At 37.3% G+C, this 24,371-nt stretch overlaps 1 protein-coding gene across 6 annotated transcripts in view; it reads left to right on the forward strand.

Annotated features, from left to right (window-relative positions):
• The first annotated feature begins 3,166 nt into the window (after positions 1-3,166).
• LOC106094761 (Y+L amino acid transporter 2) overlaps positions 3,167-24,371 on the forward strand; it is a 288,122-nt gene continuing 266,917 nt past the window's right edge. For 2 of the 6 annotated variants that reach the window (XM_059362821.1, XM_059362824.1), the window contains exon 1: positions 3,167-3,447. Coding sequence is in view for 1 of the 6 variants with exons in the window: in XM_059362838.1 (XP_059218821.1) it covers positions 4,021-4,057 (37 nt within the window). In the remaining 5 variants the exon portion in view is untranslated. Of the gene's footprint in view, positions 3,508-4,005; positions 4,058-24,371 lie in introns of those variants that run through there. The other 4 variants (XM_059362825.1, XM_059362837.1, XM_059362833.1 and 1 more) reach the window with 4 other exon arrangements.

Here is a 24,371-nt window from a genome sequence, read left to right on the forward strand (position 1 = left end):
CAGCTAGCAGATAACGGTAGCTTTGAGAGACTGACATGACTGACTGAATGCAACGGTACCCTTCTGCGTGACTTACATAGGTCTCAAGTGCCCATTTGCTACCAACATCAAAACCAGCAACCCAAATTTGTACGGATCACATGCATACATGATTTAAAGTTTTTATACCCTCCACCATAGGATGGGGGTATGCTAATTTCGTCATTCTGTTTGTAACTCCTCGAAATATTCGTCCAAGACCCCATAATGTCGAACTAGCCATGTCTGTCCGTCTGTCTGTCGAAAGCACGCAAACTTTCGAAGTAGTAAAGCTAGCCTCTTGAAATTTTGAAAAAATACTTCTTATCAGTGTAGGTCAGTTGGGATTGTAAATGGGCTATGTCGGTCCACGTTTTGATATAGCTGCCATATAAACCGATCTGGGATCTTGACTTCTTGAGCCACTAGAGGACGCAATTCCTATTCGATCTGTCTGCAATTTTGCATGAGGTGTTTTATTATGACTTCCAACAACTGTGCTGAGTATGGTTGAAATCGATTCATTACCTGATATAGCTACCATATAAACCGATCTTGGGTCTTGACTTCTTGAGGTGTTTTATTATGACTTTCAACTACTGTGTCAAATAAAGTTCAAATAGGTTCATAACCTGATATAGCTGCCATATAAACCGATCTGTGGTCTTGACTTCTTGAGACACTAGAGGGCGCAATTATTATTCGAATTATCCTATTGAAATTGGGAAAAATCGGTTCAGATTTGGATATAGCTCCCATATATATGTTCTTCCGATTTGCAGTAATACTGCAATAAAATGACCATTTGTTAACCGATTTTCTCTAAATTTGGCAGGAAGGAATTTCATTGAAATCGGTTCAGATTTGGATATAGCTCCCATATATATGTTCGTCCGATTTACAGTAATAATGCAATAAAATGGCCATTTGATACCCGATTATCTTGAAATTTGGCAGGAAGGATTTTCTAATGACTCTCGACATTACTGTTTTTCAATTTCATAGAAATCGGTTCAGTATTAGTTATAGCTTCCATATATATATTCGTCAGATTTTGGGTAATTTGCAATAATGTTGTCATTTGTCAACCGTAGTTATTACAGTTTGAACAAATTTTTGCTCGCCGAGGTCCATCAAAAATGGTTCAGAATTGGATATAGCTCCCACATTGTACTTATAGGGCAGGTGTAGGGTATTATACACTCAGCACCGCCCGACTTTTGCCCTTCCTTACTGGTTTTTTTTATAAGTTAATTATTTCCTTTATTAAATTTTTTTATTTTGTTATCATTCAATTCGCTACCGTTAAGTTATAGAATAAGTTTCAATAAATTTAATTAGCATGTATCAAACCTCATTAAACTACTATATATATAGAACTTTGGAGGTCGAACCTCGCTCGAATGCCTTTTAGCAACGTCGGATGCACCACAAACAATACCTGTAAATAATATCTATGATTTCTAACCTAGTTTTGAATTTTGATACATGCTAAAAGATGTTGTTGTAATTTTTTTTTAAATTTTTTTGATTGTTGTAGTTTTATAAGAAAAATGGTTGGGATGATAATTGATTCTACGTAAAATTCAAATTTAATTTTTTTCTTAACATTACTATTTTTTCATTCTACCTGAGAATGATTTGTGTTCCAATGTATCATAAGATGAAACAATTACATTTCAATGAATTGTTTATATTTTTTTTTAGTAAAAATTAAGTTTAAATTCATTCATGAGTTAAGCTCAGTTTTTTTTTTAATCAGAAGTGTCCTAGGTAAAAGCTTGTATAAGGGGTTTTCTCATATAATGTAGGCCATACGAGAAAATCATATTGGTTCGGGTGGGTAGAGAGGCTGGAACATTAAAATCTTTGCTCCAAGGTACAACTAAATCATAAGAAGTAGGTTTTACAACAAAAGTAGGTCTTTTTTGTTGTAATGGGTCAGAGTTCAGAAACAAAAACCCCGCCCACTTCTCCCGAATTGAGTAGCCTGTAGAGAATGTGCATGCAGTTTCAGTTTGAACAAGTTTCGTCGAAAAGTTTTTAATTTTTTTGTGATCCACTTTTCGTCATCCGTTTTTACTCTACCAAAATTTAGACCCGGCATTACATCGTCCTTAAGACTCGATCCAGGTGTCTTCGTCAAAAGCCCCTGCTGACCAGTCATCTCTTGGCCTGGAGCAGGCGCTCCACCAGTCGAGGTCTCAGGAGCAGGCAACATGCTACGGCCTGATACCACCACCGTAGCTGTTGGGTCTTTGGAGTCCAATTTAATCCTACTCTCGGGATCTAGATCTGTCGCTTCGCTGGAAACATACGCAGATCGCCAACCGCCTAATAGATAACATTATCGTGGCTATCCTTGAATGATTTAAATTTTTTTCCAAAAATGTAATGACCTATTGCGCGTTACAGAAAAAAATTTTCCGTCCGCTCCACTCAACGGTTCAATCTATTATTACTTGAGTATATTATTGGGTTGCCCAAAAAGTAATTGCGGATTTTTCATATAGTCGGCGTTGACAAATTTTTTCACTGCTTGTGACTCTGTAATTGCATCTTTCTTCTGTCAGTTATCAGCTGTTACTTTTAGCTTGCTTTAGAAAAAAAGTGTAAAAAAAGTATATTTGATTAAAGTTCATTCTAAGTTTTATTAAAAATGCATTTACTTTCTTTTAAAAAATCCGCAATTACTTTTTGGGCAACCCAATATTTTCTAGTTATTCGAATGAAATTCTGAAACATGTCTATCGCTTTGTATTCTTTTTGTTCTACCCTTAGTTTTCAAGAACATATGCACGATTGAATTTACAGAACAAACATTCAAAGACTATTTACAAAAGATAACAAATCGACTGAAAATGGGTTTCCGGGAATTTGTTTTAAAACGACTAAGAAGTCTCTTTTTTGACGACGTAAATTGATGTATTGTTGTTCAAAAATAAGTCAACGGCTTTTGGATGACCCTTTGGTTCTTATACCGCATGTTTTGAGAGTATCTACGAAATGATATGAGAGTAAAAAGCGACATTGTCACAACAAATGCACTGTGTGATAAAATATGGGGGCGTATGTATTGAAATTATGAGTTAATCGTCAGCTTGGACTACGTTTTTTGAAGCAATATTTTTAGTTTCATTTAGCATATCGTACGTGGCGGTTGTTGTACGGAAAACGTTACCTTTTACATCGGATCGAGAAGTCACATTTTATCAGCTTTTGTTTAGTTTCGTTATTTTAATCTTTTTATACATTTCCACTGAGGGGCTGACTATTCATTCAGTAGATTTCAGTAACATTTCCATATATTCAGTTGGGGGTCTTCTTTGTAGTGTCTATGTTGTGTTTTTTTATTTCATGTAAAAAAATTGCCGCGGTGATAAAATACCAGTGGAAATAAAGTGTATATGGGAATGATGACAAACAGATGTATGTGAATATAGTATTTAATGATAAGTGTTAACTGTGTGCCTTCCGCAACAACAAAATGTAAATGGATTGAATCATTAATAAAAATTGTATTAATTATACGCCAGGATGTTCATCATTAAGAGTGCCCGTCGAACGTATACGCCACGGTGGTGAAAAATAAAAGTGATTTGTCATTAACCGGCGTAATAAAAATTTAATAATTTTTTCAGATCTTCAAAAAACCCTCTCTTACAATATAATTTGTTAATAAGTTTGTTAATGAATTAATAAAACAGTTGAATGGGAATTCGGAAGTAAAGATGTCTATTGCGCAAAGTTCAACTTAACCATAAACCGCCAAAATATCAAAAAAAAAAAAAAACAAAAACAATGTCATTTTCTTTTAAATACGCATAAAATTTATTAACAAAAATTACCCCTGGAAGTGATCCATCATTGCTGCTTTTGATTATTGTGCCTCTGCGACGTCCCTTGACTTTATCACAAACTCTCACACGTCATTTTATTTTGTGTGTTAGTGTGCATATGAATGTGTGTTGACCTATGATGTGTCTGTTATCCACTCTATCCATGTCACTGCTCTCCATTATAGGTTTTTGTACTCTACGTGAGTCTGTATATGTGTTGCTTTGGCTCTGATTTGTTTGATGACAGTGTTCTTTTCAGTACCAGTAGCCCATAATTTTGTTTAATCATGAACTCAATTTGCAAAACATCAGCACCCACTTAACAAGCAGTACTACTTACTACTACTACTATTAATATACTAGAAAACAGTGCATTCGAAACAATGGTATGGTATTCGAAGCTGTTAAGAGTAATTGGGTGGAGTAAAAATAAATCGACTGAACATCCTGCATTGTTAGAGGATAAACATATTGGAAACTCTCAAATGTGGTCTAAATCGAAATCTCTTAATCTTTTCAAAACTGATGTGTTTACATCCTCTATTATATACTCAGAGACATTTTTTAGCATTTTTACCAAACATTCTACAATTTATAAAATTTTTATTGTTTCCATATAACAACAGACAAAAAATCTACTAAAGGCATATTTATGCTCTTAAACAAAAAAATGCCTTAACGACCTTTAGATGTTCAAAAATTTGCATGTGTTTTCTTCAAAGATAAAAATGCTTAATCTATAATCAGCAAACAATATTTGCTGATATAAGCAAACTTATTTTTCTGGCCGTTTGCAACACAATGAGATATTCACCTTCGATCCTATGCAAGTTGCAAATTTTGCCCATGGACATTCCACTGAGGAACAGGGGCAAACTTCTCACATATCACTGAGTGCAGTCCGAATTAAGTTTAAGCTCAATGATAAGGGGCCGCAGTGCGACACCTCTTTGGAGAGAAGTTTTACATGGCATAGTACATCACAAATGTTGCCAGCATTAGGAGGGGAATACTAATAAAGCATATGATTGTAATCGTCCACCTATACACTCAAAAAAATTAACCCCAAATGAATGAAAATTTAACTAAATGGGAACAAAATTAACCATTTGATGCTTAAGATTTTTTTGTCCCGTTTGGTATACACAATTTCCTATTTTAGGTATATGAGAGTGACCTAAAATCCAGTTACATAATTATAATAAAAATTCTTATGCGTTCTAATACAACTTTTATACAAATTTTTCGTATAATAACCCTTAATTTATTACATATGAGTTTGGATATAGTCATGTGTTTCTTATAAATTATTTTTTTCCTGTTTTATGAATATTAATTTCAATGTATCAAGTATAAGGAGAATAAATAAAACTAAATTTTTATTTGCATTATGTAGTAGAAATATAAATTGAGGAACAAATTGTGTTTTAAAAGTATTATTAACTAACAAAATGATTTTTGCTTATTTCTCTTTCGAGACGAGCTCAATATTCGGAGATTTTATATGCAAATGGAATAGAAAAGCCGGAGATAGCAACACACACCAACTATTATGGGACGCGTTTCGTCTTTTGTTAGCCATCACACCGGCTTCAAGGGCCGTGCGTTGGTATGTTGCATTTGAATCGTATTAATTGCGTAAACGCCTCTATGATACAATTACCACATTAACCACGCTCGACAACCATGTCTACTAGCAGTACTTTTTCCAAATGCATGTGTTTTTGCGAAATGACAGACTTTTTGTTCTCTGCGACAATTACACTACTTCCGTAGTACAGATGATTCTGTGCATCTATTGGAAGTTGTATTAATGGCTTCGAACGCTAGACAACGGCAACGGCTCTCGCTTCTGCTCCGTGTGTCCAGGTTCGAATCCCGGCCGGGCTCTGCCTAATTTTCTCATTTTCAAGGTTTTTGCCTGTTGGGGCGAAGATCATTAAATTTTACCATATTTGTTTGTTTTTCTTTGCAAATGGAAAAGGAAAGCACGGGATAGCATTTTCATTTGCAAAGAAAATCTCCGATCATTGAGCTCGTCTTGAAAGAGAAACAAACAAAAATGGTAAAATTTAATGATCTTCGCTCTAACAGCAAGAAACTTGAGAAAAAGATTATTTTGCCTGTTTTACCTGTACAATGTTTGCTCAAAAAAGTCAACGTTGAATAATGTTTATTATTTTTAAAGTTTCAAGCTAAAAATACAAAATTTGATTGTTTAATAATACCTGCACTTCAATTTTCATTCGCATTTATAAATTAATTATGCAAAAGATTTGTTTATTTTTAAGATGAGTTATTCTGTATTCTTCGACTCGTTTTTGCCATTCTTCTAGCGAATTTGTATTTATATTGGCTGCAAAAAGCCAAAGTTACTTGTAGTTTCGTTTTCCGCATAGACTGTCTTAAAAGAAAAATAACAATTATTTGAAGTAAATATAACATAATTATTAAAAATACAACTTACCGAAACGGATATCCATCTGCTGCTTTGGATATTCATTTGCTGCAAAAGCCATTGGTGTCCGTGGTTTTAATTATATTAACCAGCGTTTTTATTTGCCACAACGAATGACTCAAATTAAAAGCGTACAACAACTTATTGAATTAACTTTAAAATGATATAACTCACTTGTATAGAATTTACCTTAAATGACGCCTTCAGCTATTAGTTGTATTCGGTGCATCGGAAATGAAAAATATATATTTGCCCACATAATCTGTAAATTTAGTTAGAACATAAATGATATTTTCATTAGTTAAAAATTTTAAATTCATTTTGAATTATTCACCTTTAAAAATCAAATCAGACTGTTACAAAAATTTTTTAATTTTTTTCATTTAACCAAATTTTTTTTCGTTGCTCTCTAACGAACCGTATTTTTCAAGTAATATAGGAAACTGCCAAATAAAAAAGCAAACAGCCAAAGTAACAGCAACAAAAACATTAAAAAAACTAAAAATCCCACGTATATACATTGACAGACAAGACACATTCATCTTCAAAAAATTCATTTAAGCAAATTAATGAAAAAGTTATAACAAAACATGCTGACTGTTTTGTAAAGGAATATATCTATTACAACATGCTTTTGAAAATATCTTAAAAGTGCATTTACATATTTTAAGGATCATATACACCATATTCCATTCCCCACTGAGAAAGAAGTCTTATATATAAAAATCAATTTGTGTTTGTTTGTATGTTTGTGTGTTCCTTATAGACTCAGAAACGGCTGAACCGATTTTCTTGAAATTTTCAGAGATGGTGCATAATGATCCCGTGGTGAAAATAGGGTACTACATTTTTTGATATTTGAAGGGGGGCGGATCCTCCCCCTTATCCTAATTTTCAGAAACGCCTGACCTCGCAGATGGATGGTGCGATTTAAGCGAAATTTTGTGTGCTCTCATATAGTACCCTAGAAATAAAAATTCGGTTTCCAAATTTCGGATGGGGTACCTAGGGGGGCTGCCCCACCCTAAAACCTACCAAACATATATTTAGACCAATCACGACAATATGGGACTCAAATGAAAGGTATTTAGGATAAGAAAACGTATCTGATACCCATTTGTCGAACCAAGTGCTAGGGGGACCAATTGAAAGGTCTTTGAGAGTAAAGAACGAATCTGATATCAATATTTGGGAAAAGCGTTTATGGGGCTATCCCACCTACACAACACCACCCAAATAGTAAATATTTGCTGACTTTTGCAATATGAGGCTCATATAAGAGGGTTTTTAGAGTGGAACACGAATTCAATATATATTTTCAAGGCCAACTCACTGAGTTGGCCGCCCATCCTCCAAACCACCAAGCCGGTCACGTTTGCCGACTATGGAAATATGGGGCTCAAATTAAAAGTATTTGGGAGTAGACCACGTATCTGATATCAACATTAGGGACCAACTGTCTAGGGGACGTCCCACCACCATAACAACCCCCAAATAGGACGTATTTGCTCACCAAGACAATTTGGGTCGTAAAGAGTGTGGAACTAAATATTTATAGTTTTTAGGGCCAATACCCCAAACCGGACATATTTGCTGACTATTGCAATAAGGAGTTTAAATGAGATTTGAAAACGAATTTGATATCCAATTTTGAGGCCAATGGCAATATAGGGTTGAAATAAATGATATATAGATATATGAGAATAGAGCACGTTGCTGATATATTTTCCGGGCTTAGTGTTTGGGGGACCACCCTAATCCCCAAAACACCCCTAAATCGGCCATAAATACCGACCATGACAATGTGGAGCTTAAATGAAAGATATGGAGGGTAGAACAAGAATTGATACCCACTTTCGAGACCAATTTTCTGGGGGTCAATCCCTTTTCAAAAATATGGGGTACAAATAAATGATATATAGATATATGAGAATAGAGCACGTTGCTGACATATTTTCCGGGCTTAGTGTTTGGGGGACCACCCTAATCCCCAAAACACCCCTAAATCGGCCATATTTACCGACCATGTCAATGTGGAGATTAAATGAAAGGTATTGGGGGGTAGAGCATGAATTGATACCCACTTCCGGGACCAATTTTCTGGGGGTCAACGCCTTTTCCAAAATACCCCACAAGCAGCAATTTTTTTGTGACCATCGCAAAATGGGGCTCAAATAATGGTATTGTATTTGGGAGTAGAATACGAATTTGATATCCAAATTTTAGGACCATGTATTTAGGGAATCACCCCTTCGCCAAACCACCCCGCAAAGGGTAAAAAATTTTCGACCATGATTAGAAAACGAATTTGATAACCTAATTTGGGCCATGTGTTTGGGGGACGCCTCATCGTGTAAACTCTCCTAAACCAATGGCAGTATGGGGTTAAAATAAATGGTTTTTGAAAGAAGAGCACGATGCTGATATTTTTTCACGGCCAAGTACCTGGGGGACCATCTCACCCCCGAAAACACCCTTAAATCAGATATCATGAGAGTAGCGGGCTGAAATAAAGTATTTTGAGAATGGAGTACACCTTACATCCAAACTTAAATTCGTAGACCAATAAAGATCATATGGGATTCGGACAAAGGCACTTATGTTATTAAATTGTTAGTTTATTATTATTTTATAATATTATTACTTAATACTATTTTCGTAGCATGGTATTTCACTAAAAGCACTTTAATTGTCGAAAATAAATATTCCAAGGAAACTATTGTTCCATATAAAGTAGGAGAAGGCGCAGCGGAGCGAGCCCGGGTCAGCTAGTTTTACATAAAACTTGCTCTATTAACGTGGAGAACTTTATACTGACATGCCCACAAAATATATGATAATAAGCTTCAGTAAAAATTTGTTACAAAATTTTGTTTCTATAAAAAAAATTTTTTGGTATGTTGCAGACTACAATTAAGGACGTAATTTGCCCTTCCGCGTGTATTTTTGAATGAGAATTTAAGTTTTGAAAATTTTTACAAAAAAAAAAATTTAGGAATCATCCAATTTTACAGCCTCATGCTACTATAGACATACATCTAAGTCGACCTAAGTAGTTCTCTGGCCTTCACTGCCAAATCGTCTACGTTCTAATTCTCAGTTACTCCGCTATGGCCCGTCACCCAAATGATGCGGATCGTGCTATCCTCAGAGAAGTCGTTAATTTCCTTCTTACATTCCAAGACAGTTCGTGATTTTAAAATCCTGGTTGCTATTGCCTTTATGGCCTGTTTACTGTCCGTTAAGATGATCATACTCCCGGCAACACCACACTACCTCACACATTCCGTGATCGCCCGGATCTCCGCCTGCAGGACCGTTTTATGGTCAGGCAATCTGCAATCTCAATGTATACGTCCAGTCCCACTCTGTCCTCTAGCTTTAATCCATCCATGTAACATGATTTTCCAGATGGCAGTACTAGGGTTCCGTCAATCCATGACTGTGCAGGCAGCAATTCCTCGCACTCGACTTTAAGTGTCGTCTGAGGTATCCAATCGAAAACCTCTTCCATTCCTTAAGGTTTCCTATCGTCGCCTCGATTATACCGCGATGGTATGAGCTGCTCTATTCTCAATCCATTTTTCCCATCGCCTTAAGTCTCATAGCCGCAGTGGCTGCCTTGCATTTAATCTGTATGTCTATGGGTCGGATGTTAGAATAGTCTCCAGTGCCCTATTGGGCGTAGTTTCCATAGCTCCGCCTATGCCAAGACAACATAGTCTCTGAACCTTTTGCATTATCCTTACGTTGCACTTTTTCTCCACCGCAGTCCACTAAGCCACTGAGGCGTAAGTAAGTATTGGTCTTATCACGCTCGTGTGGAGCCAGTGGACTCTCCTCGGATTCAGGCCCAATTTTAAGCCTACGGCCTACGTATACATAGTTCCCAATATCTGTGAGCCTTCTCGGTACGCTCCTGAATGTGACACTTCCAATTCAGTTTCCTGTCCAAGATCACACCTAAGTATTTGACCTTGTCAGATATAGAAATTGTTCAATTGAGGAAACGTGGTGCGTCGAATTGGCATATTTCTGTCTTCTCTGGGTGAACATAGAGATTCCTAGGTCTAGCCCAGTCGTGTGCCATCAGCACGACCCTCTCGTCCCTTCTACATAACTCGTTCGGATCCTTATCCTTTAGAAGTATTATAACATCGTCTGCATTGCAGAAGGGTCAAATCCCTCCTCAGTCAGCATCCGTAATAGGTCATTTATGGTGGTCACCCATAGGAGTTGCGATAAAATGCCCCCCTGTGGCGTGCATTGTGCCACTTTCTCCCTTATATTGATGTCATGGGACACACAATTTATCCAGCTGTTCCTTAGCATACGGTTTATTCAGTTATTTATTAAGGATCGGGTCCACCCGGTGCTGGTCTATGGATTGGAGCAGTGTGTCGGTCCGAACATTGTTAAAAGCCCCCTCGATGTCAATGCATATCACCAGTGTGTACGATTTGGGATCGAAGGATTCTTCTATTTTATGCACAACCTCGTGCAAGGCAGTCTCCACCGACCTTCACTTGACATAGGCATGCTGTGCTGTGTCCACTATACGTTCCATGCTTTTGAGCAGAAAGAACTTAAGGCTTATAGGACCGTGGGCCTTTAGTGTAGCACAACTTAATGGATTTTCATCAAAAGCCTTACTAACTACTAACGTTTCAGTTTGGACATGGATTTTTGAGAGAAACTGTTTTTATCTTGGCGGCGTCATTAATGCTGTCGACCTGTTCGCAGAAAAGCCTCCAGGAGGCACGTTTTGCCGCTCCTATAATCTTATCTGGATAACCTCAATCGGTTTATCCGGGTAACCTCAATCATTGGCCCTCCAGTAAATGGGCTGCTTGGGAATAGGTAATGATATCATCGTTTGTTCTTCAGACTGCATTGACTTTCCTTTCACTGCACTGCCTGATGTCATCGTATTCGATTTTTTGCCTATCCTAGTCTTCCGAATCTTAATAAAGTCGGTAATGGTTCTATCGTCGTTCATTAGGCTGCCCTGAGTTTTCATTCCCTTCACTGCCTGATGTTTTAATACTAGGATCTTTGTCTTCCAAATCTTAAGTAAATTGGCTTCTTGGGAATGGGTGATGCTACCATCGTCGGTTCCCTGCTCGTTAGGCTGCATTGAGACTCCTGTCGCTGCGCTGCCTAATGCTTTAATATTAGAATCTTTACCTATTATACACTCAAAAAAGTGACCCCATGGTTCAGTTAAAATGAACTAAATTTCAATAAAATTTAACCCTGTATAGCGCTAAAGACATTTTTATTCCATTTTAATTTATGTTCTTGTTAAAAATAGCGAAATCATATGATTCTGTCCAGTTTAACGATTACTTGGACAAATAAATTTTTTCTTCATTCAGTACATATGGTAAACAATCGTGCATGACAATATTAACTCATATGAATTTCATTGTAGGAATAAATTGTTAAAAAATTTTCCTATGAGTAAATTAAAATATACAAATGTTGTACAAAAGATGGTTGTCTGAACATTTTAACTCATTTGAAAGCAATTCTTGGAATGAAATTTTTAATTTTTTACCGCAAATCAATCTTAACAAACATATTACAACAAAGGATTCACTAACAGAAGGTTAGGTCACTTGCGAAAACGTTAAGTGATAAGGCCCCATGAACATCATTAAGGATGTCAAATCTCCAGTTTGGAAATGTCATCAAGTAGGAGAAAACGTTAACAAAGAATGAATGTCAAAAGAGAACAAGTTGACATCCTCAGTGCCAAGTAGAGCCAAAAATTAAAAAAAAAAACAAGTAAAAGCGTGCTAAGTTCGGCCGGGCCGAATCTTATATGCCCTCCGCCATGTTTTTTTTTCGTTTTCTTTTCCCGGCATCTCTTCTTAGGCATAAAAAGGATAAAAGAAAAGATTTGCTTTGCTATTAGAGCGATATCAAGATATGGTCCGGTTCGGACCACAATTAAATGATATGTTGAAGACCTCTGTACAATGTCAGCCAATTCGAATAACAAATAATTGCACCCTTTGTGTGCTTAAGAAGTAAAATAGAGAGATCTATTTATAAGGGAGCTGTATGAGGCTATAGGCCTATTCGGACCATAATAAACATTTATGTTGATGGTCATGAGAGGATCTGTCGTACAAAATTTCAGGCAAATCGGATAATAATTGCGACCTCTAAAGGCTCAAGAAGTCAAGATCCCAGATAGGTTTATATGGCAGCCATATCAGGATATGAGCCGATTTTAAATTTATTTGTTGAACGTCACAATAAAATACGTCATGCAAAATTTCAGCCAAATCGGATAGGAATTGCGCCCTCTAGAAGCTCAAGAAGTTAAGATTCCAGATCGGTTTATATGACAGATATATCAGGTTATGGACCGATTTGAACCATGATTGGCGCAGTTGTTGGATATCATAACAAAATTCTTCGTGCAAAATTTCATTCAAATCGGATAAGAATTGCGCCCTCTAGTCGCTCAAGAAGTCTAGATTCAAGATCGGTTTATATGGCAGCTATATCAGGTTATAGAACAATTTGAACCTAACTTAACACATTTATTGGAAGTCAAAACAAAACACGTCGTGCAAAATTTCATTCCAATCGGATAAGAATTGTGCCCCCTAGTGGCTCAAGAAATTAAGACCCAAGATCGGTTTATATGGCAGCTATATCAAAATATGGACCGATTTAGCCCATTTACAATTCCAACCGACCTACACTAATAAGAAGTATTTGTGCAAAATTTCAAGCGGCTAGTTTTACTCCTTCGAAAGTTAGCGTGCTTTCGACAGACAGTTGGACGGACGGACAGACGGACGGACATGGCTAGATCGACTTAAAATGACATGACAATCAAGAATATATATACTTTATGGGGTCTTAGACGCATATTTCGAGGCGTTAAAAACAGAATGACGAAATTAGTATGCCCCCATCCTATGGTGGAGGGTATAAAAACAAATAAAATTGCTGCAAATGTTGTAAGTTTTAATGCTTACCGAACCATGTCAATGAACTAAGAAATAGTGATAATCATCACATCCAATTTCTTCTTATTCTGTTCTTCGATAAAAAGAAGAAACCATTATTTGAATAGGAAAAGGTATCACTTACGGAATTTAACGCAAAATTTTATATATATCCCGTTTACTCTTATTAATTCGAATTGAAAATGTGATTAAAACTGTTTCAACTATTCACTTGTACTTGCACTGAAAATGTTATGTCAGCGCTCAGAACTGAAATAAAATTATGTTGGAGCTGAAGCAGAATTAATTGGCTTACTAGCTCAATGTTTGTTTTATTTTTGTTTTCAAATTCTTCGAAACTAACATAACTTGATTTTTAACATATTGTCTAATTCCCTTTCTCTATAAATAAAGGTTGCCATTGGAATAGACATTTTAATTATTTAATGTAAAATATACAATTTTCTATTTGGCAGTTTGAAGATATAAGAGATATTTTTCTTTGTATTCCCTCCACCATTGGAAGGGAGTATACTAATTTCGTCATTCTGTTTGTAACTCCTCGAAATATTCGTCTTAGACCCCATAGTGTATATCTATTCTTGATCGTCATGATATTTTAAGTCGAACTAGCCATGTCCGTCTGTCCGTCTGTCTGTCGAAAGCACGCTAACTTTCGAAGGAGTAAAGCTAGCCGCTTGAAATTTTGCACAAATACTTCTTATTAGTGTAGGTCGGTTGGGATTGTAAATGGGCTATATCGGTCCACGTTTTGATATAGCTGCCATATAAACCGATCTTGGATCTTGACTTCTTGAGCCGCTAGAGGCCACAATTCTTATCCGATTTGTCTGAAATTTTGCATGAGGAGTTTTGTTATGACTCATCAACAACTCAACAACTATGCTAAGAATAGTTCTAATCGGTCCATAACCTGATATAGCTACCATATAAACCGATCTGGGGTTTTGACTTCTTGAGCCTCTAGAGGACTCAAATATTATCCGATTTGGCTGAAATTTCGCATGAGATGTTTCGATATAACTTCCAACAACTGTGCTAAGAATGGTTCAAATTGGTCCAGAACCTGATATAGCTGCCATATAAACCGATATGGTATCTTGACTTCTTGAACCTCTATAGGGCGCAATTATTATCCGATTTGGCTGAAATTTTGTACAACGGCTTCTCATGACCTCTAACATACGTGTCGAATATGGCATGAATCGGTTTATAGCCTAATACAGATCCCCTATGCAAACCTTTTCATAGTTTAGATACATAAGAACTCGTCTGTAAACAACTTGTTCTGACCATTTGAGTTACTGCTAAAAATATCTTTAGAAACACGCACATTATGTGAATTATTATCTAAAATGTCTTAAAATTAAAAGGAGGCCACCGTAGCGGAGGGGTTACTATGTCCGCCTATGACGCTGAACGCCTGGGTTCGAATGCTGGCGATACCATCAGAAAAAAATGTCAGCGGTGGTTTTCCCCTCCTAATGCTGGCAACATTTGTGAGGTACTATCCCATGTAAAACTTTCCTCCACAGAAGTGTCGCACTGCGGCACGCCGTTCGGACTCGGCTATAAAAAGGAGGCCCCTTATCATTGAGCTTAAACTTGAATCGGACTGCACTCATTGATATGTGAGAAGTTAGCCCCTGTTCCTTAGTGGAATGGTCATGGGCAAAATTTGCATTTTTATACCTTCCACCATTGGATGGGGGGTATACTAATTTCGTCATTCTGTTTGTAACTACTCGAAATATTCGTCTAAGACCCCATAAAGTATATATATTCTTGAACTAGAAAAGCGATTTTGATGCAGTCAATATTACTTATTATATCCTCAACGACTTTCAAAAGTGTAGTAGTGCAACTGTGCTTAGGGTGAAATCCTGGCTAGAGGTTCGTTAAGAGTGAATTATCCGCAACATGCTTCGACATTTGTTTGTTCAAAGATGTTCAAATATCTTCGAAATGTATGGAAGTATGGCTATAGCTCTTAATTCTTGATTAGTTTTCGATATTGGGACTACTTCTTAATATAATATTGTTAAAGAATTAATAAGTGCAGGTCAGAGTATGGGAAAAAATCCTTTTTAAAAATTTAGAATCGATTCGATTAGATCCCACAGCAATGGATTTGACAGCATCTAAGTGTTCGAAATCAAAAAGCAGATTCGGAGTAATGTCATTGTCAATATTAATAAATACATTCCCAAAAAAGTTAATATTGGGCCTTGGCAGAGATATTGGTTTGCCTAAAAAGTAATTGCGGATTTTTTAAAAGAAAGTAAATACATTTTTAATAAAACTTAGAATGAACTTTAATCAAATATATAATTGCCATTTTGTTCGATAACCTTGTGCCATCTTCCTGGCAAATTTAGTATTCCACGCTCATAGAACTTCTGGCCTTTATCTGCAAACAACTGAACCAAGTGCGATTTTATAGCCTCATCATTGCCGAAATTTTTACCCATTAAGGAGTTCTGCAAAGATCGAAATAAATGGTAGTCTGATGGTGCAAGGTCAGGGCTATATGGTGGATGCATCAAAAGTTCCCAGCCAAGCTCACTCAGTTTTTGGCGAGTGACCAAAGATGTGTGCGGTCTAGCGTTGTCCTGGTGGAATATGACACCTTTACGATTGACCAATTCTGGTCGCTTCTCCTTGATGGCTGTATTCAGTTTGTCCAATTGTTGACAGTAAACATCCGAATTAATCGTTTGGTTCCTTGGAAGCAGCTCAAAATATACCACACCCTTCCAATCCCACCAAACAGACAGCATAACCTTCTTTTGGTGGATATCAGCCTTTGAAGTGGTTTAAGCTGGTTCACCATGCTTGGACCATGATCGTTTTCGACTAACGTTGTTGTAAACAATCCGTTTTTCATCTCCAGTTATGATTCGTTTTAAAAACGGATCGAATTCATTGCGTTTAAGGTGCATATCACAAGCGTTGATTCGGTTTGTTAAATGAATTTCTTTCAATACATGTGATAAAAAATTGCAAATTTTGCCCATGAACATTCCACTAAGGAACAGGGGCAAACTTCTCACATATCAATGAGTGCAGTCCGATTTAAGTTTTTAAGCTCAATGATAAGGGGCCTCCTTTTTATAGCCGAGTTCGAACGGCGTGCCGCAGTGCGACACCTCTTTGGAGAGAAGTTTTACATAGCATAGTACCTCACAAATGTTGCCAGCATTAGGAGGGGAAAACCACCGCTGAAAATTTTTTCTGATGGTCTCGCCAGGATTCGAACCCAGGCGTTCAGCGTAATAGGCGGACATGCTAACCTCTGCGCTACGGTGGTACCTATATTAAAATTGACGCCAAACAAACAAATGTAAACAAAATTTCGCGCACTTTTTTCTAAAGCAAGCTAAAAGTAACAGCTGATAACTGACAGAAGAAAGAATGCAATTACAGAGTCACAAGCCGTTGAAAAAATTTGGCAACACCGACTATATTACTTCTATATTACCGACAATTACTTTTTGGGCAACCCAATATATATTTGAAAAGCTTTCATTAATCGCATCCAAATCCACATTAGCATCAATTGCTATATTATCGTCCCCTATTCCAATTCACTTAATATGCCTCTTTTGAGTATGTACCAGCAGCGCAATCAGGCGATAGTGCTGGATGCTGGAAGGGATAAAACTGACATTCCAAGCACTTCGACAGAAGCTGTGAAGAGCATAACACTGCTTAAGAGCTGAAAAAGAGCTTTCCGCTTTATATGCTCTGGGAAGACCAATCTAGCCCTCCCTCAATGGAGACTTCAGACAGTGTCCTCAGGAACGAAGGAAGCCCGAATAGCCCCTGCGTGTTCATGAAGGACTGTGATCACAAAAGGAGACCACAGCCATCACGGAAGGGGAAGATGGTGGTTGAGAATGGTAAGGAGCCATTCTCTTACGCCAAAGTGGCAAGAAAGCAGCACAGAGATGAAATGACTTATGCAGTCATTAATATCGGCAGTGCATCCGGTAGGATTCCACCAGATCCTGATGATCTGGTGGAATCCTAAGTGAAGCATCTAGTATTCGAACAGATTTTTTGATTATGTGTTGAACTCTGAAAGGGAGTGAATACGGTGGTACCTATATTAAAATTGACGCCAAACAAACAAATGTAAACAAAATTTCGCGCACTTTTTTCTAAAGCAAGCTAAAAGTAACAGCTGATAACTGACAGAAGAAAGAATGCAATTACAGAGTCACAAGCCGTTGAAAAAATTTGGCAACACCGACTATATTACTTCTATATTACCGACAATTACTTTTTGGGCAACCCAATATATATTTGAAAAGCTTTCATTAATCGCATCCAAATCCACATTAGCATCAATTGCTATATTATCGTCCCCTATTCCAATTCACTTAATATGCCTCTTTTGAGTATGTACCAGCAGCGCAATCAGGCGATAGTGCTGGATGCTGGAAGGGATAAAACTGACATTCCAAGCACTTCGACAGAAGCTGTGAAGAGCATAACACTGCTTAAGAGCTGAAAAAGAGCTTTCCGCTTTATATGCTCTGGGAAGACCAATCTAGCCCTCCCTCAATGGAGACTTCAGACAGTGTCCTCAGGAACGAAGGAAGCCCGAATAGCCCCTGCGTGTTCATGAAGGACTGTGATCACAAAAGGAGACCACAGCCATCACGGAAGGGGAAGATGGTGGTTGAGAATGGTAAGGAGCCATTCTCTTACGCCAAAGTGGCAAGAAAGCAGCACAGAGATGAAATGACTTATGCAGTCATTAATATCGGCAGTGCATCCGGTAGGATTCCACCAGATCCTGATGATCTGGTGGAATCCTAAGTGAAGCATCTAGTATTCGAACAGATTTTTTGATTATGTGTTGAACTCTGAAAGGGAACCACCCATATGGATTATGAGCTGCGAGTATTGAGGGAACATCTTTACGCTGCGCTTTGTGTCAGCAGAATGTATTGATACCGTCAAAAAGCTCTTTGGAAGTATCCACACTCCTTGGGGCGCAAAGCTCAAAGTGGCGAGAAAAAGGCCGACAGACCCATAAGCCTTACATCCTTTCTATCCTGTGGACACCATGTTAAAGAGTATGACATCCAGCGAACTGCTCAAATACAAACAGCATGCCTATGTCAAGGGAAGGTCAGTGGAGACTGCCCTGCACGAGGTTGTCCATAAAATGGAAGAATGCTTCGATGTCAAGACGTACATATTGGCGGTATGCATTGACATCGAGGGGTTTTTAGCAATGTGCGGACCGACATACTGATTCAATCCCTAGACTAGTATCGGGTGGACCGGAACAAGTGGATAAACCATTGACATACAGATTGAGTGTATGAGGTCAAGTGCGTGTCACTACTGCCAGCGGCAGTCTTGGATTGACGGAGTCTTGGTATTGCCATCTAGAAGATCATGTTATACAGATGGATCGAAGCTAGGGAACAGAATGGGCCTAGGGGTCTACATTGAGAACCCAGGGACTGAAATCCGATTTAAGCTGCCTGACCATAATGCGGTCCTGCAGGAAGAGATCCGCTCGGTCACGGAATGCGCGAGTTGGTGTGGTGTTAATGGGAGGACGTCGAGTGCAAACATCTTTACGGACAGTGAACTAGCCATCAGTGCAATAACAACCAGATGGCACGATCCGCGTTGCTTGGGTAACGGGTCATATCGGTGTAAGGGGGAATGAAAATGCAGACGGTTTGGCAGTGAAGGCCAGAGGACTGCCGTCAATAACCTGGTTAAGCCGCAGCTTTTCTGGTCGACGCAATCCGAGTTAAAGCGCTAGAAACAGGGGAACGGTCGGTAGGACGACGAGAATCCTATGGGTAGATTCATATTGTGTGAAGACGAAGCTATTATTGAAAGGAAGTAAGAAGTTGATCAGTATAGCTTCCGGTATCATAACAGGATACAAAGGACTACGAGCTCACTTATGCAAAATCGATGCGGCAAGTGATAGCATGTGTATGGAATCTAATGAGACGTTAGAACATTTCCTTTGCCACTGCCCGGCTTTCGTGGCTATCAGACTCCGGCAATGAGGTGTTTGTTACGCCCTAATTTGGTTCATGTCTTACAGACTTAGGGTCGTGGTATGGGATTTATGTAAGTAGCACTTAGGGATTTAAGTAGCACAGAATTCCTGACTTAGACTTTCTTCTTCGGCTTAGGCTTACCCTCCAACATGGGATGGTGGTGTACTGATTTCGCCAATCTGTTTGTAACTTCCCGAAGTAGTCGTCTATGACCCCATAAAATGTATATATTCTTGATCTAGTTTCTATATATATTATGCTAGTATCTATTGGGTTGCCCAAAAAGTAATTGTCGGTAATGTAGTAGTAATATAGTCGGCGTTAATAAATTTTTTCAACGGTTTGTGACTCTGTAATTGCATTCTTTCTTCTGTCAGTTATCAGCTGTTACTTTTAGCTTGCTTTAGAAAAAAAGTGCGCGAAATTTTGTTTACATTTGTTTGTTTGGCGTCAATTTTAATATGGGTACCACATGTATTGAAAGAAATTCATTTAACAAACCGAATCAACGCTTGTGATATGCACCTTAAACGCAATGAATTCGATCCGTTTTTAAAACGAATCATAACTGGAGATGAAAAATGGATTGTTTACAACAACGTTAGTCGAAAACGATCATGGTCTAAGCATGGTGAACCAGCTTAAACCACTTCAAAGGCTGATATCCACCAAAAGAAGGTTATGCTGTCTGTTTGGTGGGATTGGAAGGGTGTGGTATATTTTGAGCTGCTTCCAAGGAACCAAACGATTAATTCGGATGTTTACTGTCAACAATTGGACAAATTGAATACAGCCATCAAGGAGAAGCGACCAGAATTGGCCAATCGTAAAGGTGTCATATTCCACCAGGACAACGCTAGACCGCACACATCTTTGGTCACTCGCCAAAAACTGAGTGAGCTAGTCTGGGAACTTTTGATGCATCTACCATATAGCCCTGACCTTGCACCATCAGACTACCATTTATTTCGATCTTTGCAGAACTCCTTAAATGGTAAAACTTTCGGCAATGATGAGGCTATAAAATCGCACTTGGTTCACTTTTTTGCATATAAAGGGCAGAAGTTCTATGAGCGTGAATACTAAATTTGCCAGGAAGATGACAAAAGGTTATCGAACAAAATGGCAATTATATATTTGATTAAAGTTCATTCTAAGTTTTATTAAAAATGTATTTACTTTCTTTTAAAAAATCCGCAATTACTTTTTAGGCAACCCAATATATATGTTAAGGAGTAGCGTGACTGATCATTGGTCAGCCCAAACGGCTAAAGCTAGAATCATTAAATTTTGATTGAATGTTGGTCTTGGGTCGTAGGCACAAAATAAGGCTGGATTTGTTATATTCGTACGTTTAGATAGTAAAAAGTACAAAAAAGTACGAAATGCCCGGTGGGAACGGAAATGGCTAGAGTTATGGTTTTGGGCTTAAATTAAAGAACGTCTCGAAATGATTTATGGAACTCAGGTTCACTATATCAACTTTATTGGGGGACTGCATAAGTTTTTGGAAATTTGTTCATTTAGGTACTAAAAACAGTATGAAAATGGTGCGAAATGGGTGAACTTTGTACGGGGCGCATAGATAGAGGCAGAACTTAGAAATTTGACTTAAAATACATCTGGTGCAAAGCGATCAGTGTGAAAAGAAACATGTAAAAGCGTGCTAAGTTCGGCCGGGCCGAATCTTATATACCCTCCACCATGGATCGTTTTAGAAAATCGAATAATTCGAAACTGATTTTAACTCATGCCGGTTTTGATTCAAATAAACCATTTTATGTAAATGAAAATCTTACGAGTCACAACTACAAGATTTTTCAAAATGCATTGAAATTGAAACGACAGAAGCACTTGGAGTCCGTTTTTTCACTTCGTGGATTTGTTTATGTTAAACGTACTGGAACAGATCCTCCTACTCTAATAGAGAATAACGAGCAGTTAACACAACTTTTTCGAGAAACACCAGATCGCACCATCAACGATAACTGAAATGAATCTTGCAATATCTTATAATAAGTCCCAATTAGTTTTGTTAATTTTATGTTTCTTCTTGTTATTAAGAATTTTTTATTATACTCAAAAATTTTATATGTGTTGTACAACTATATTTATTAATGCTAACTTTAATAGAGCTCATAACTACGAAGAACAAATATATACATTACCAGCATTGCTTATCCAATTGACTTGTGATGCCAAGTAATACTGCTTATGGTTCCAGAGATAATCTAAACTGTATGATTAGAATTCTTAAAAACCAGAAATCAGGATTAACGATTGTCCACATCAATGCCCAAAGTCTAAATAATAAATTAGATGAACTTCGTGATATATTTGTTAACTCTGATATAGATATAATATGCATATCCGAAACCTGGTTCCATCCTGAAATATCTGACAATTTGTACTCTTTACCGGGATATAAAGTTTTGAGAGCTGATAGGCACTCCCATGCTGGTGGAGTTGCAATATATTTAAAAAACTGTATCCACGGTGCTATAAAACTGAAGTCTGAGCAAGGCAACTGTATTGAATACCTCTTTGTTGAAATAACTGGCATTTCTAACTCGTCAATGCTTATTGGATGTGTATATAGGCCCAACAGCAGCACACCGTTTGACATGCTGATATCGTGCCTTGAAAGAATATCATTACGATATAATGATATTGTTATTGCGGGAGATTTTAACAGCAATATTTTAATTGAAACGCAATTTTCTGATGCTATGGAACTTCTTGATCTGGTACCTACTAACCGCTCTGTTCCAACCCATTTTACTAATCATTCGTCTACTCTTTTGGACATTTTCTTTGTGAACTGTGAGTCAAAGGTTCTTTTATATGACCAAATTGCAGCACCGGCTTTTTCTAAACATGACTTGATATTTCTTGTGTATGACTATCACATAAATCAACAAGACGAGACAATTACATTCCGTGATTTTAAAAAACTGAACTATAATCTTCTTAATAGCCTTACTGATAATGTCGAATGGGATTCTATATATCAGTTAAATTCTGTGGATGACCAAACAGCATTTTTGCAGCATTATATTAGCTTAATATATAGTCAATGTGTTCCTGAAAAAACCATTACCATAAAAAATCAGCAACCCCCATGGTTTAATGAACAGTTACGTGCACTAATCGATGAAAGAAATATTGCATACAAACGATGGAAACGATACAGAACAACACAACTGCATGAGCGCTTTAAGTGTGCCAGGCGAAATGTTGGGAAAAGCATAAACGAGGCCAAAACGCTATTCTTTCGGAAAAAATTTCTAAATGCTGTTAACAGCAGATCTAAATGGAAGGAAATTCGTAAAATTGGCATAGGAGCGAAAACCAACACCAACTTTCCGCCCAATCTAAACATCAATGAACTGAATGAGCATTTTGTATCTGTTTGCTCTATATGTCCCCATGAAAATATATATGAAAATATGAACACTGTACAAGTGGAAAATCCATTTTCCTTTTGCTGTGTAGACCAAACTGACGTTTTGAACAGCATACTCTCAATAAAATCTGATGCAACTGGAACTGACGGAATAAATCCAAGATTTATCAAAATTATCATGCCAAAATTGCTGCCATATGTAACATATATTTTCAATACTGTTCTGACCAAGTCCACCTTTCCGCATGAATGGAAGCTCGCTAAAATCATACCGACTAGAAAATCGAATAATGAATACCGCCCCATTGCAATCTTACCGTTCTTATCCAAAGCGCTAGAATGCATAATGGCGAATCAAATCGAACAATTCCTGTGCACTCAAAATCTATTATCAGAATGGCAATCTGGTTTTAGAAAAAAGAGAAGTTGCACATCTGTCTTAATAGACGTTGTTGAAAATATTAGACAAAATATGGACAACAAGATGGTATCTTTTCTCCTTCTATTGGATCACAGTAAAGCATTTGATACTGTAAACCATCAAATTCTTGTAGTCAAGCTCTCAAAACTATTTAATTTTTCCCGAACTGCCTGTCAACTGATATCATCGTACCTGTCTCAAAGATCTCAGTCCGTATATTGTAATGATATCTGGTCAAATACGCTTCATGTTCCAAATGGTGTGCCCCAAGGCTCAATCTTGGGCCCATTGTTATTCACCATGTACATTAATGATCTGCCCGATGTACCTTTAACATGTAAGATACAAATGTATGCTGATGACGTTCAACTGTATACCTGCACGAAACTGAATGACTTTCAAACATGTATTTCTAATGTAAATAATGATTTGAATTTAATATATTGTTGGGCTGTTAATAATGCCTTACGTTTAAATCCTACCAAATCTAAGCTGATCATCATACACAAAAGAAGTGTAACAATCCCTGACCAAGTTGAAGTAAAGATTGAGAACACGATTGTAAACCGTGTTCAAGCAGCAACAAACTTGGGTTTAACATTCAACTCTACCTTAACTTGGACGAATCATATAAATGCAGCTGTGGGAAAAGTTCGTGGTATGCTGCGGAATATGTGGGCAGCTCGTCTGTCAACTCCTTTCGAAATTCGTATGCTTCTTGCTAAATCTTACTTAATCCCAACTCTTCTATATAATTGTGAATTATTTGCAAGTTGCAGTGCTGATGACAATAGGAAAATCAAAGTTGCCTACAATGATATTGCACGATATGTATACAACAGACCACGGTATGACCACATATCACAATTTGCTTATCAGATTTTTGATCTTTCAGTTGAAAATTTACTAAATGTTAAATGCTTGCAATTACTACATAAGGTTATTTATAACAAACAACCTGAATATCTTTACAAACACCTACAATTTGCTAGATCAAATCGAGGGCGCAAACTGATTCAACCTAGATTTGAATCTCAAATCACTGAAAGGCAATTTATTGTAAACAGTATTCGTCTCTGGAACACCCTCCCATCATATATACAACTCATAAGCAATGCTATTGAATTCAAAAAGGAGCTACATGATTATTATAAGTAGAAATTGTATGTAGTCTAGTAGTATAAGTTATAATT

Source organism: Stomoxys calcitrans, chromosome 1, assembly GCF_963082655.1.
Source record: "Stomoxys calcitrans chromosome 1, idStoCalc2.1, whole genome shotgun sequence".
Lineage (NCBI taxonomy): Eukaryota > Metazoa > Arthropoda > Insecta > Diptera > Muscidae > Stomoxys > Stomoxys calcitrans.